General features: G+C 42.9%; 1 protein-coding gene across 8 annotated transcripts in view; it reads right to left on the bottom strand.

Annotated features, from left to right (window-relative positions):
* Window positions 1-15,396, bottom strand: part of BEND7 (BEN domain containing 7) — a 97,398-nt gene that overhangs the window by 68,613 nt on the left and 13,389 nt on the right. For all 8 annotated transcript variants that reach the window (XM_045857994.1, XM_045857995.1, XM_045857992.1 and 5 more), the window contains one exon: window positions 40-339. In XM_045857994.1, coding sequence (XP_045713950.1) covers window positions 40-328 — 289 coding nt within the window. In that variant the 5' untranslated portion in view covers window positions 329-339. The remainder of the gene's footprint in view (window positions 1-39; window positions 340-15,396) is intronic.

Genomic DNA, 15,396 nt, shown 5'->3' with positions numbered 1-15,396 from the left:
CCCCGTAAGAGCATTCTAAATGCCTGATAACGACCATACCGTTGGAGCTCCCGGCAGTGTGGGGCTGACTCTGGAAGGCTCTAGCGCGGGGGCCAGACTGCCCTGAGAGCTGCCCGCTCTGGGCTGGGAACTCATTCCACGCACCCCGAGAAGAAGGGTGGAGGCTCTGTGGGGCCTCAGCAGAGTTCAAACGCTGGGGCCAAATGGAGTCCAAATCCTGGGGTTCTTCTTTTAATTTTTCGCCTTCCTTGCCAACACGCTGATAGATCCTCCCAGTGCTATCATTCAGTAACCTTCTCATTCCTGTGATTTGTTTTTTAATTTCCATGCTTTCACCTCCTAATGGGAACAGGGCCAAAGAGAGCACTGTAAATTAGCAAAAGAAAAAACAATCCACTACCAGAAGATACCACCACCCCTTCTCTGGAAATGGCAAAGATTACTGATTCCAGGTGCAAGCTTCTAGATACTAAGTAGTCCATAAAAATTAAAGGCAAGGAAACTGGCTGTGGTCTAAAGGATCTGATTATATTCCTGGTGCATCTCAGCTTAATCTCTTTCTGGCCAAACTCTTTTATGGAAAAAAAAAGAGGTTTTCTGAGTGAGTTTCATCTGGGACATACTTTAAATTCCCTCCTTGGGAGTGCTTTCTGGGTGAGGGTGTCATAAGAAAACAGGCTGAGGCAGAAGATGGAGGATGGGGTTCGAGACTGAAGCCCCGCTTGGAGCTGCTCCAGCTGACAGCTGTAGCAGTAAAGCCTGGAGGGTGGCTTGCCCACCTGCTCCAGTCGGGTGCAGATACCAGGGCGAACGGGTGGCATGGGCTGGCATGCAGGGCTTTTTGAGGACCAGCAGTGCACTCCAGTATGATGCACTCAGTGGAGGCATCACCGTCAGAGGTGAGAGGGCAGGGGCATAGAAACATCAGGGCAAGGGAGGAAGGTCTTGTCTTTCTCAGACCAGCTCACAAGGGAGGTGCCTCTGGGACTGTGACTCAGCCCAGTGGCATCCAGGGGTCCCTGGCTGCACAAGCACCAGAAGGGGAAGTGCAGTCTCCCACTGCCACCCTGCCCCATCCTCCTGACCGCCTCACCCTGGCCCTGTCTGAACCAAACCCACTGGCGCTTCCACTTGGTAACCATGTGCAAAAGAGAACAGGTTGTTTCAAAGACTACCTCACCTATGCATTGACTTTAAAAAATAGTGGTAAAAACTGCATCATATCAAATTTACCATCTTAAGCATTTTTGAGTACACAGGTCCACATTGCATATATTCACATTGTTGTTCAACTCCAGAAGTTTTACACTGAACATTTTTTTTTAAGATTCTTTTTCCCTCAGGGATTTTTTTTTAAACTAAGGTATCTTCCTACTACACCGGGGGTACTTAGTAAATATTACCTAAAGATGACTGTCAAATTATACAAATATAAAATATTTTCTAGCAATAAGACCAATAAAAGATGCCAATATCTATTAGGAGCTATTTCAAACATAACACCTTCTTAAACTGTGCGTCAGCCAGTATCTTCACAAAGGTTAAGAAAAGTGGATTTTCCCCCTCTAATCTGGGTGTTAAAATAAAAGTATTATGCCAAGGTATGTATACACACTCATGCAATCACTCTATTAATTGCTTGAAATTTAAACTATGAGAAAAAACAAAAGCCTCACAGAAAGTATCTATTAAGAAAAACAGCTCCTGCAAACAAATCCAGCATGTTTAACATAATGATGTTTTAATGCACTTAGTATCATGTGAGCCAGATTTCTCCATAGAACTGGTAACTGCACAACAAATTTAGGTATTTTGTGTTGTCTAGTTAGATATTTAGTTAGTTAATATATAAATACATTACTGACTGTAAGGAAACTTTTATACATTGTTTTGAAATCAGTATCTTCCATTTTTTTTAAAGATTTTATTTTTTAGACAGGGAAGGAGAAAGAGAGAGAGAGAGAGAGAGAAACATCAATGTGTGGTTGCTGGGGACCATGGCCTGCAACCCAGGCATGTGCCCTGACTGGGAATCGAACCTGTGACACTTTGGTTCACAGTCTGTGCTCAATCCACTGAGCTACGCCAGCCAGGGAGTATCTTCCATTTTTAAAATGGCAATAAAATACTAACTCTGCCTTTAATGCCTAACATGGGTGAATACAGATATGACAGATTTCCAAATTTACAATACTGTTACGTGTTGCTATATGCTTGAGAGGAGAAATATTTTAATTTGTAATAGAACCATTATTGCATCAAGCACCTGTGAAAGTTACAATATAGAAACAATGGATCATCTTCCAGATTCTAAGAGAATGACCAAGCACAATTTCACTGATGCAGCCAGGAGAATTTACCACCTCCCCAAGATGTCTAGAACAGGGTGTGTCTGGAGGAGCTCCCAAAGGAATTCTGGAAGATAAATCTATAGGCAAATGTGGTGCTAGTTTCGGCACCAAACACATACTTTCCTGGCTAGTTAACAGTATAGTTCGGGCAAGAAGAAACTTCTTTCCTGTGGAGATCTCGTCCTCGATCTCCATCAGAAAAGTCGTGCACCTGTCAAAAGCTGTGGCTCACCAATCTGCACTGGCACGGGCTGGTGGCTGCCACACCCCGCCCTCCTGGCTCCCTGGTGAGAGCTGCACTGCAAGGCCACACTCTGCCTGGCTGAGTCAGTGCCAGGGTGCTTCTCCATAGGAACCCAGGCACATCTCTGCAAAAGGGATACTTTCTTCTCAGAGGTTCCACCTCTGCCCCAGAGACTGAGTGCTATGATGAAGTGCTGCCTTTGGCGGCAGGGAGGAGAAGCCCCAGGGTTCTGGACCTTTCTAAGTGCAAATCTGCTTTGTCAGGACCTTAGTCTCCTAGTGCCAGAAGTTATATCTCTGAAAATCACAGGACTGAAAATTCAACTTGAATTTTGCATGCTTTGTACTTTCATGTGGAAGACCAGAATCCTGGGCTGCAGGTTGGGTGCAGGAAAGAAAGGAAAAGCAGAAAGGGAAATTCTGGTTGTCAGCTGCCCCTGTAATGTTTAAAAATATTTCTTCCAAAGTCAAAACAAAAACCCAACAACAAACGGGGACCTGGGGGACAATGGAGGGGGAAGGAGCGCTGTGGGGGAGGACAGCAGAGGCCAGGGCACACCTGGCTGCACTCAGCAGAGAGCCCACAGCCCATCTGACCATGGGGACATTTCAAAGGACAGAAGATAGAGAACTGCACCAGCCAGTGAGAGGAAAGTGAAGGGACTGTAGGGAAGGGTGAAGGGCAGACTGAGGGGACAGCTTCTTGGAGGAGACAGGGTGGGCAACCCTATAGGACAACGGGACGTGTATGAATGAATGGTCCCTGGGGTAACTGAACTGTCCTCCCTTGAGTCAAAGAAGCAGGGAGCCGCCCTGAAAACACCGCTTATGGGGACAGGTCTTGGAGCCCAATGACACATGCAAGTGACGATGGGCTCTGGCAGAGTGAGGGGGAGTGAGTCTTTGCACATTTTGGACACATGGAACAGAGGGTCAGCAAGGAGACCTGAAGACTGAAAGTAGGGAGGGCCAAAAATGCTGAGTCAACACACTTTGCCTGGGATGGAGTAGGTGCTGACCACAGGTGAGTAGGTGAGCCTGAGGAAGTTCAGTCCCCAGATACTGGTGTGGGGCACAGACATTCCTGACACCCGGACTCACTTCTTAAATGTGCTAAGTTGTTACCTGATGTGGGGCAAGTCACCTACTCTTCTCAGGCTGCAGACCAGACCTGTGCTCTGCACCGAGGGGTGCACAGCAGCCACTGGGGAGGGAGGCGGGGCCTGATGCCTCTGAAAGCCACGTGTGTCCTCTTCAAAAGAAGTGGGCTTATTGTGTCTTCACTACAGAGCCCAAGGCATGTGTTTGTTTTTTAATGGAGGGAGCCCATGTTCTTTGACTTTAAAAAATGGTGCAAAGTATAAAAGAGACTGAGATTTGAAGCATTAGTTACCCTCTGTCTTTCCAGTTCTAATTAGTCAGTGTCTTCTCCACAGATAAATGCCAGGAAGAGGAAGCTCTGAGGGGCAATGGGCTATCTAAAGAAGCCTGATTACACGGGGAAATCTGTGCATGTTCTGATTTCTTTCCAAACCTCTCTATGTCTTCACTTAAACTCAACCCCAAGAGGTGAAGTCTTTTTAGACAAAACAAACGAAAAGAAATCTTACTAAAATGGATCTATGCTATGTGTCTCCCTCCAGGTAAAAATAATCTTAACTGTTTAGTAACTAAGTTCCTTGGACAAGGTCTAAAAAAGACTGTAGGCTGAATTCTCCCTTCACCGAATTTCAAGACTCAACCAGATCACTTTCCTTCACACAAAGAATTTACATAATACACACGGAGTCTTGCAACCGAGAAGTCATCACACAGGTTCTCCCCTCACTTGGCCAGGAGAGAAGGATGGGCTACACAGAACATGACTGATTAATTACGGTCTGGGATTACAGAAGAAAAAGACGGCAGCGTACAAACAGCGAGAGGTTGTACATGAAGATCATATGTCCATCTATGTATGTCTTCTTACGAAGGCTCATGAAGAACAAATGAAGTGGTGCTGATGGACAGCAGATATTCCACAAACCTTGAATTAATGAAAGAAATGGCTGATCAGACCAAATGAGTCCAGTAGAATTAAATGTAACACTAAGGTTATAAACCAACATTATCTTAACAGAATGAAGTTTAAAAAGTACCAGAAATAAATATTTCAACAAACAATTATCAAGTGCCTTCTGATTTCTGGTCAAGATGGAGGCATAGGTAGACACACTTCACCTCCTTGCACAACCATGAGAAAGATCCCAACTAACCTCAAAACAAAAAACACCCAGAACTGCCAGAAAATCAAACTGTATGGAAGTTTGGTTTTAAATCCGACAACCAAGGATTTAAAGAAGCCATATTCACCCAGATGGGTAGGAGATGGGGAGTTGGGACAGAGAGGACAGTGTTTTGCTGGTGGCGAGGTGGCGGTGGCTGGATGAATAGGCAATCCCACATTCACATGTGGTGGATAAGAGTCAGGAGGGATACCTGGGGAGTGAGCGATCCCAGCCCCAGGGCAGACTGCACAGCCCAGAGTTCCAGTGCCAGGAAGACAATGCCTCATAACTTTTGGCTGTAAAAACCAGTGCAGGTTGGAGTAGTGGAAGAAACTGCTGATCTCCCAGGAGAGTCTGTTTAAAGGGCCTGCATGGTCCCAGAATGTATGCAAACACACCCACTCTGGGATCCAGCACCAGGGCAACAGCCAGAGGGGTGCCAGTCACATATGGAAAGTGGGTGAAGTGACTAGAAATGGGGAAACTGCCAGGCAAGCCTCTAGCAGCCAGGCAGTGGCACTGTCTCTTCTCCGACCCCTCCCCCAATACAGTGCCACAAAGCAGTGAAGCCCCACCATGGCAGTTACCTAAGGCTCTGCCCCGTACAACTGAGCAGGTGCACTAGACAGGGAGTCAAAGCAGCTCTACCTAATACACGGAAACACAGGGAGGCTGCCAAATTGAGGAACAAAGCAATATGGCCCAAATGAAAGAACAGACAAAACCCCCCAAAAAGAGCTAAATGAAATGGAGATAGCCAACCTATCAGATACAGAGTTCAAAACACTGGTGGTCAGGATACTCAGATAATTCATTAAGTATGGCAAAAGCATGAGGGAAGAAATGAAGGTTACACTAAGAGAAATAAAGAAAAATCCACAGGGAACCAACAGTGAAGGGAAGGAAGCTGGGGTTCAAATTAATAATTTGGAACATAATGAAGAAATACACAGTAAACCAGAACAGAATGAAGAAATAAGAATTTTTAAAAATGAGGAGAGAATAAGAAGACTCTGGGACATCTCCAAAAGTGCCAACGTCTCAATCATAGAGGTGCCGGAAGGAGAGGAGGAAGAGCAAGAAACTGAGAACTACTTGAAAAAATAATTAAAGAAAACTTCCCTAATTTGGCAAAGGAAATAGACATACAAGTCCAGGAGGCACAGGCAGTCCCAAACAAGTTGGACCCAAAGAGGGCTGCACCAAGACACACCATAATTAAAATGCCAATTGTTAAAGACAAAGAGAGAATCTTAAAAGCAGCCAGAGAAAAGAATTACCTCCAAAGGAGTTCCCATAAGACTATCAGCTGATTTATCAAAACAAACCTTACAGGCAAGAAGGAACTGGAAAGAAGTATTCAAAGTGATGAAAAGCAAAGACCTAAAATCTAGATTACTCTATCCAGCAAAGCTATTATTTAGAATTGAAGGGCAGATAAAGTGCTTCCCAGATAAGGTAAAGGAGTTCATCATCACCAAACCCTTATTATATGAAATGTTAAAGGGACTTATTTAAGAAAAAGATCAAAACTATGAACATTAAAATGACAACAAACTCACAACTATCAACAACTGAATCTAAAAAACAAAAACAAACTTAGAAAACAACTAGAACAGGAACAGAATCATAAATATGGAGATCATTCTTAGGGTTATCAGTGGGGAGAGGGAAAGGAGAGAATGGGGGAAAAGATACAGGGAATAAGAAGTTAAGAAGTGTAAATGGTAGATACAAAATAGACAGGGGGTGGTGCTAAGCATAGTATAGGAAATGGAGAAGCCAAAGAACTTATATGCAGGACCCATGGACATGAACTAAGGGGGGTACTGCTGGAGGGTAAGGGAAGGCAGAGGGGGGCAAAGGGGGAAAAACTGGGACAACTGTAATAGCATAATCAATAAAATGTACTTTTTAAAACAGCACCTCCTAGGCCCCAGAGACATAAAGATCATCTGGTCCAAATTAAAAGACACCCCCCTCCAAATCTCTTAACATCTTTTACCCAAATCCCTTGTATTAATTCTGAAAAATGGTCCTGATTTTTCCCAGTCTAGTGATCCTTACCTCTTTTAACTGGTGCCCCAGAACTCCAGTGAGCAAACTGCTCTACTAACTTCAGATGACCCTGCTTCCTTGCTGGAGCTAACAGGCCTTCCCCGAGGAGGCTGCCCTCCCCAGAAGCCCCCTGCGTGAAAGTTATTCACCTCCTATTCCCACGGGGCTGGTAAGGGTGGCTCCCCAAAATGTCACTCTTTCCACCTCAGGAAGCCCACAGTTGTCTAAGTTGATGCCACAAAGCTGGACCACCTCCCACCCTTCTTCCTGAACAGCAGTTCTGCATGGTGGGAATTCCTAAGGGAAGTGGCAGGTGATGAAGTTGAAACTTATAGGCAGGTCATCCCATTAAGGGCCTTATCTGCCAGGCTAAGGAAGAGTAATTTCATCCTGGAGATACTGGGTTATTACTCTGGGTAATTTTAAATTCATTATCTCTTTTAATATAAGGATAGTAAATAATCACATCTATTCTTTAGAATAACAATTCTGGCAAAACTATAGTGAAAATGGTATGGGAAAGAAAACCAGCTAGACTATTATTGTTAAAGGCTGTGATAATAATGGTCTGCATCAGGATTTGGAGGGTGGGATTGGAGAGAGAAACTCTTAAATTTCATCAACACAGAGTTGGTGATTAACTGTATGTGGAGATAGAGTGCGGCCGTGAAGAAGAAGAATCTATTCAAGCTAACTCTAAGGTTTCTAGCTTGGGTAACTGATTGATATTAATACCAGTCAGAAAATTAGGGAAAAAGGTCACAGGGGAGTGGGGATATGATGAGCCTAGTTTTGACAAAGAAAATTTAGATGATAAGCAGGCAACTGAAAATACGCAAAGCTGATGATGAGACAATCCTCCAGAACTATCCTGTTAGTAGTGGTTGCTGCCACGACACCAGTAGTAGCTGGTCTCTAGAGAGGCCCCGGGGCTCCTTAACAATTCAGTGGGTGAAAAGACACCTTATGTGGAGATACCAGCTTTCCTATTAATCCACTAGGTAGAGAGCTCGAAACCCCTACTTCAACATTAAAAAAGCTGTGACCTTATTTGTTTCCACGTTGGTAAAGAGAGTCAACTGACCCCTCCGGACGTCCTCTCTGTGCCAAGGAGCAATTACCAGTCAGGACGGAGTCATCTCCATCTCCTTGCTCTCCCTGTCCCCAACATCAAATCCATCACCCAGAGGTGCCACTCTGGGTAACTCATCTCAACGGAAGGACTGACAGAATCTTAAAGCACTGAGGGACAATTCCTCCACTATATTTGGTATTGCTTGACTTTATTATAGTATCATGTCCAGTTTTGCACTATTTTAAAGAGGCTGCTGAGAATCTTAAGAAGATAATGAAAAAGTCGACAAAAAGATTAAGGAAACAAGGAAAGAGTAAAGAAAATGGGTTGTTTCACTGAGAAATATACAGCTATTAAATAACTGTCTTCAGGTATACGATGGGTAATTACGGGTAGGACATACCAACAAGGGAAAACATGGATCAAAACTGTGTCTTCCAGGCAGGAGGCTGGGTAACATATGGTCTTAAAGAGCTGACCCTTCCAGTTCATAAACACTAGAAACCATGCAGAAGCATCCAAGAAAATGTGCACAAGAAGAGATAATAAGAATACTTTTTCTGATTAGGATGATGAAAAAGTCCTGGAAACAGATATTGGTGATGGCTGCACAACCCTGTGAATATACTTAAAAAAAAAGAATGCTTTAAAACTCCTTGCAATTTTCAGGAACAGACACATTAAAATAAACAGAAAAAGTATGAGTGAGAAATACTAACATGACCAGGATTTGTAAGAAATGGTTCAAATATCTCCTCTCAAATACCAGAAGTTGGTGTGGAGCCACGTTGTAGAAAACACTGACCAACAGCCTGTCACATGACAGCATGAGAGGAGGAAGGAGACAGGGCCTTCATGCCTGTGCTGCAGCCCTCACCACAAATCTCAACCATGAGTTTCAAAGAAGAGGAATTTGAAGACTCTGTGCTATAAGAGGACCTGAAGTTGACATGCTGATTCCAAACCCATGCTGACGCACACACGCCACCAAGGACCCACTGGGCCGCCCTCACCGATAACAGCCATGTTTATGAGAGACGTGGCAAGACTGGGATTCTAACCCAGGAAAAATGGTCTGTAAAGCATTAGTTTGTAGAAGAGAGCAATGGTTTCTAAGTGAGTCTTTTTTTCCAATGCAATCTTAAGTGGAACCCCAGTAAATGAAGAGGAGCACAGTTCTTTATTTTTTTAAGATTTCACTTATTTATTTTTAGAGAGAGGGGAAGGGAAGGAGAAAGAGAGGAGAGAAACATCAATGTGTGGCTGCCTCTTGCTCGCCCCATACTGGGGACCTGGCCTGCAACCCAGGCATGTGCCCTGACTGGGAATAGAACCAGCGACTCTTTGCTTTGCAGTCCGGTGCTCAATCCACTGAGCCACACCAGCCAGGGCAGGAGCACAGTTCAGTTCAAGAGAGTATACCAGAACACACATTCCTAATCAGTGCCTGCACCACACTGCAGAATTCTAAGAGTGCTACACAACACAGTCTAAATGTCACTGAGAAGGAGAGTGGCCAAACAGTGGCTGTGGAGTCATTAGTTGGTCAGATCAAATACTACGATGAGGAGCACCTACACTGCAAATTCATTGCCATGTGTTTGAGGACACTATTAAATGGAAAGTTATAGGTAGAGAATAATTAAGCAGCCCAATATACACATGGCTTTGTCATTTGAAGGACAACCATGTTCCTTTCAAATCTATTTAGATAACATCGGTTCATTCATTCAGTCAAGTAACTATTTATTGTAGCACTACTAAATATGGGATACCACATGACAAATATATATGAATGAATGAAACAGTTTCTCCCTTTCATGGCTTTGCAATCTAACATGGAAGACAAATGAAGCACAAACAATTCTAAGAATTCAGTGCCTCTCTTTGAATGCATGGGCAGGCTTACCCAGCGTGGGCCACCTGCTGCCAGGGCAGGAGGCTGGACCTCTTTACTCAAGCTGAGAATGTGGAGCCAGGCCAGGACAGGTACTAGGACAGAATGCTAGGGATCTTAGCTGGAAAATAGGCCTTCAAAGTGAAAAGGGCTAAAAAAGCTTAAGACAGGTATTAAGGGCCAAAGGAGCAGAGAAATTTCAGGAAACGAATCAAGGACAGGCAGTTGAAACGGGCTGTCAAGCTGCTTCTCAAATGTGCTCCTCAAAGAATATCAACAAAGAGGAATACACACCCATGAGAAGTTTAGGGGCAACATCCTAAGCGGGGAACAAGGAACAAATTTCTTTGATACCTTTGTTTTATCTTAAAAAATAAATGCAAATACTATACTCCACTCTCCACTCATGGAGCTGTGTGGATTCCTGTAGCCCATGGAAGAACATGGGGCACCACAGTCACACACCTGCCAGTCAAAGATGCCCTGGCCTGAGCGGGGGGGGTTGGCCACTGCAGAGAGCAAAGGGCTGCTGCTTTTAAGCCAGGCTTTTAAACACCCCCAGCTACACTTTCAAGGAATACCTTTGTAGTGCCCATGGCAAAAAAGGCAAAACCAAGAGGGTATATGATAAATGCCTTGGACAGTGCATAAATTATAAGTGTTCCAGAAATGAAGGAGAGAAAGAGAGCATTTAAACTGGGAGGATGAGAGCTGGCTTCAGGACGTTGGTGAGATTTGAGCTGGTCAATCAAAGCTGGTCAGCATTTCCATGGGCGCTTCTGGAAAAAGAGATAATAGCACTGAGCCAAGCTTGAGGGCAGAGGAAAACAAAGAGGGTGATAGTGAATCAGCTCAGTTAAAGTTAAGGCATTGAATAGGCAAAGTCAAAGAGAGAAGGACCTGGATGTTTTTACTTTATCCTGGAAATGCCAGGAAATCAGTGAAGGTTTTTCATAAGAGAATGGTATGACAAAGCTAGAATTACCCAAACTAATTCAGTTTATCTACTTATTTCTCCTCCAAATGTTCTTCCTTGGACAACTAACTTTCATTTTATAATAAACATAACATGGCTGCCCTACCAAATGTTCCCTTTTTAAATACTCACCAGAGGACATGTTTTTATTGATTGTACAGAGAGGAAAGGTAGTGGAGGAGAATCGATGTGAGAGAGAAATATCAATCAGGTGCCTCCCACACGGGCCCAGAACATGCAATGTCATATGTGCCCTCACTGGGAATAGAACCCACAACCTTTTTCAGTGTATGGCATGTCGTTCCCACCAACTGAGCCACCCAGCCAGGGCCCAATGTTCTTTTGATGTATAAATGTAGTCCTAACTAAATGACTGGGTCAGAAGCCACCACTTCAAGTAATGTTCAGGAGTAATGGAGCCAAAGAGTTAACATCCCAAATACAGGGGAGAGGTCTTATAACTCAATGAAAAAGATGAGAAATACTAATAACAGAAACACAGGCAAAGAACATGAACATGTTATTTATAAGAGAAGTTTGCTGTTTAAATCTCTTAACCTCCCTAATTATTAATGTAATTAAAATTAAATATAATAAGAAATTGTTGACTAATTTGACAAAGACTATAGATTCATAAAGCCCATTTTTGGTGGAGGTATAGAGGCACAGTCACTCTCATATGCGTTTGGTGAGGAACCTTTTTGGAGAGAAATTCAGCAATTCCACTTACAGAAATTTATCCTACAGAAATATCCAAACAAGTACCCATGACAAGTACCCATGTACAAAGATATTCACTGCATCGTTTTACTAGGGAAGCACTGGGATAATCCAGACATTGTTCATTAGAGCATTAGATAAATTATGGTATACCAGTATGATTAAGTTATGGTATATCTTTACATATCTACAAAGAATGAAATTGACCCCTTTACTGTCATTTGCAAATATGTGCAAGATAAACTGTAAACCCCATGATGGTTGAGATCCTGATAATTTCACTTGCAACGGGATAACAAGGGCCTACCACCTGGCTCAAAGTAGGCACTCAACCTGTGTCTAATAAATGGAGATGCACTTAAGTGAAAGAAGTTGTAAATATGATACATGAATCCATTTTCCGTTTTTGTAACACACACCCATATTTTTTACACACACTCTATTTTTGATAATTGGTTATTACTGGAGAGTGTGATTGGGATAGGGTCTTCTAGTTTTCACTTGTTTTCAAGATTATAAATTCTAACTTTAAAAATGAATGTGTATTAGTTTTTGGTAAGAAAAAATAATCTAGAAGAATGATGTATACCTTTTACTCCTTGGTATTCTGAGGCTGGGCCTAAGGCAACTGGTGGTAGAAGCTTTGGACATAAACACATCATCTGTTATGTTACCCGGGAAAGATGATGTCAGGCGGGGATGAAACAAGGTGGCTGGAGACAGCAGCAAAACAAAGTCAGGAAAGGAGGGTGCTGGTTGCGTGTATTTTGCAACCCCTGGTGTACCTGCCTAAAGTTACTTCCTCTTGAAGCTCATTATAAGGCGTGTATTTTTAAAAGGAATGTGGACATATGTAAGGGAAAAGCATCATAGATACCATTTAGGAATGCTTACCCTGTACAAGACCAGGCCCTCTGGCAAACACTCCACCTACACTAAGTCCTAGTAAACAAACTAAAAAGTTTTAATATTGATGAACACATTTGACTCAGCAGAAAAGGACTTTGAGATTACAGGTTTAAACTGGATGCATCAAGTTGCAAGGTCTAAGCACTTTATTACTCTACTAAACTGTTCAAGGAACTAGCTGAGTGACAGAAAGGACTCCCTTCACAAAGCAATGGAGCTGTGTGGTATATCCAGGATCCATCATGAGGTGCTGGGCGGTGTGAACTAGTCTGCACCTTAAGCTCCTAGTTGTGTTAACACATACAGTGGAAGCAATGAACTATCTCTTTGGATTCCAACTTGGTTGTCCTGTTTCAAACTACAAAAAATAAGGCTTAGATGGTTTCTTTAAAATTGGAGCCATGGCTCATGAGAATCCTGTGAGTTCTACAAAAGCCAAATATTAAACCCGGAAAAAGTGGAATAACAATTTGTGTTCATAATTATGTGAAACATACAGCAAAAATATTCAAAGGTTGACAATATACACAAAGGAAAAATATAACAAACTCTAGACTTCAAGAGCTGCTTCCACATATTCCTGTACTAGTATAACCAAAATCTTGTCTTCATCCAATAAGAGATAAAATAAATGTTCATAATCTACTGTTTAGAAAGAGTTTTTAATACAACTTAAAATGCTGATCCTCTGCTCTCCTGAACAGTAAAGTTCTAAAAGAATACTAACACAGAAGTACAAATCTCCACTCCTTGCTACCTTGGATCAGTTAAGTAGGAACATGGTTAAATACTGGCTGTATTATTACATTTCTTCAACTGTTTAAAATTTTTAAACATCTCAACTTAAATACAAGTCCTGTTGTATGGTTTCATCTTCAATGTAAAGAATATTAAGGATAAATCATTAATTCCCAGCACCTTTTTCTTCAAAGGATCTCAAGGAATTCTGACAATTTGGGCCCAAAGGCGCTTGGAGAGTGGCAGTCTTCCCTGAGGGAAACTAATGGGAAATCTCCAAGGGGAAGGCGACCATAGCTTCAATCAGTGGCCTCCAAACTTTTTTGACCATGGTTCACATCAAGAAATACATTTTTCTTGCCCTGGCCAGGTGACTCAATTGGTTAGACTGTGTCCTATGCACCAAAAGGTTGCGGTTCAATCCCCAGTCAGGGCACATACCTAGGTTTAAGATTCTATCCACAGTCAGGAAGTGTACAGGAGGCAACTGATCCACATTTCTCTCTCTTTCCCTCCCCTCCTTCCCTCTCTTTCTCTCTCTCTAAAATCAATAAGCATATCCTCAGGCAAGGATTTAAAAATATTTTAGAAAAAAATACATTTTTCCTGATGACCTAAACACCTATATGTTTGCCATGCACATAAGTTAAACAAGTCTCATGAATTTATCCTTCCTGCATGTAGTGCACTCTGATATTTTCTAGTCTGTTCTATTTCACCATTATTACTATTATTATTACTACTACTACTACTACCGCTGCCGCTGCTACTAGTACTACTGTTGTGGTCAGTGTTGGTGACAATCTGCTTAACTGATTTCATGACCCACTTTTAGGTCACAACCACTGGTATAAAAAGCACTTCCTTAAGTGTCCAAGTTTTTCAGGACTCTGTCTTCCACACTCTTTCTGGCTCCACCAACATTCTCTCCCAGCTCCAATGACTATCATTCTATGTGAGGACTTCGTCCTGACCCCACTTTGGGGCTCCAGACCCATACATCCAACTGCCCACTGGACTGCTCACTTTCACATTTCAAGAGCAACCTTAAAATCATGTCTGAAATGTATTTTATGACAACTCTTCACAGTCCTTAATAAACAGCACCAACTCCGCTGTCCAAGCCAGAAACATGGAACTTATCTCTCTTCCCCTCCTTCTCACAGACAATTAACCACTGAGTCCTGCTTATTACAACTTCTAAATTACCCTGAATCCTTCTACTTCTCTCCACCCCCATTTCTCTTGTCACTTAATGGGGCTACCACCAAAGGCCTTCAGTGTTGCTCCCCTCCAATCTACATGTCCCCCTGAAGCCAGAGTGATCTTTCAAACATGCAAATCTCATCACAGGAGTTACCTCAGCAGGATGCCAACAACCTCAGGATGGAGCCCAGCTCCCAGCCGGCTTACCTGGAGCCCTCCATGCCTGGCCTCCCTCTCCTCTTTCTCCAGCCACACCCTGCCTTATTCCAAATTAGTGGCTCTCAAGTCTGGATGCACATTTGAATCACCAGGACAATTTTAAAAATCTCAGTGCCCAGGCCTCACTTCAGGACAATTAAATCTGAATCTACATAATAGACAACCAGGGGGTCCTCTGCTTTGGATGTAGAAGGTCTCAGAAGTGCTCTCATCCCCCAATTCACACATCCTCAGCTCCAACCCTAAACTTATCCCTCAAGACTCTGCTTAAATGTCATCTTCTCAAGGGTCATATTCATTAACCCCCAGGCCTAGGGAGGTCCCCCATTCCATGTTCCCACAGAATCCTTAATTTCCTTTATCACAATCTGGTAGGCTTTAAACTTTCCTAGCCTGCCATTAAATGGCTACTCAATGAATACCTACAAATGAATATAAGAATAAGTAAATTCTACTATCAAATATGAGAAAGCCACAGTTGAGGAAAGCTTGCAAAAAAGAACTATGTGCAAAACACAGATGTGCAGGACATAAACCAACACCTATGACATCCTGAAAGAATCGCTCATTTCTGTGGAGTGTGCAGTGCTGGCCAGCAAAGGCCACTTGGTGCCTATAATCAATCACATCTTCTTATGAAAGTGTTCCCAAAGGCACATATCTCATTGTTGTTGTCTTCCTAGTTCATCAAAGATAGGCAGGAAGTTGTGTCTCCCATTTGACAAATGAGAAGGCTA

Source organism: Phyllostomus hastatus, unplaced genomic scaffold, assembly GCF_019186645.2.
Source record: "Phyllostomus hastatus isolate PE091 unplaced genomic scaffold, TTU_PhHast_1.1 phas_scaffold_1674, whole genome shotgun sequence".
Taxonomy (NCBI): Eukaryota; Metazoa; Chordata; class Mammalia; order Chiroptera; family Phyllostomidae; genus Phyllostomus; species Phyllostomus hastatus.
This window is presented reverse-complemented; position numbering and strand designations above follow the sequence as displayed.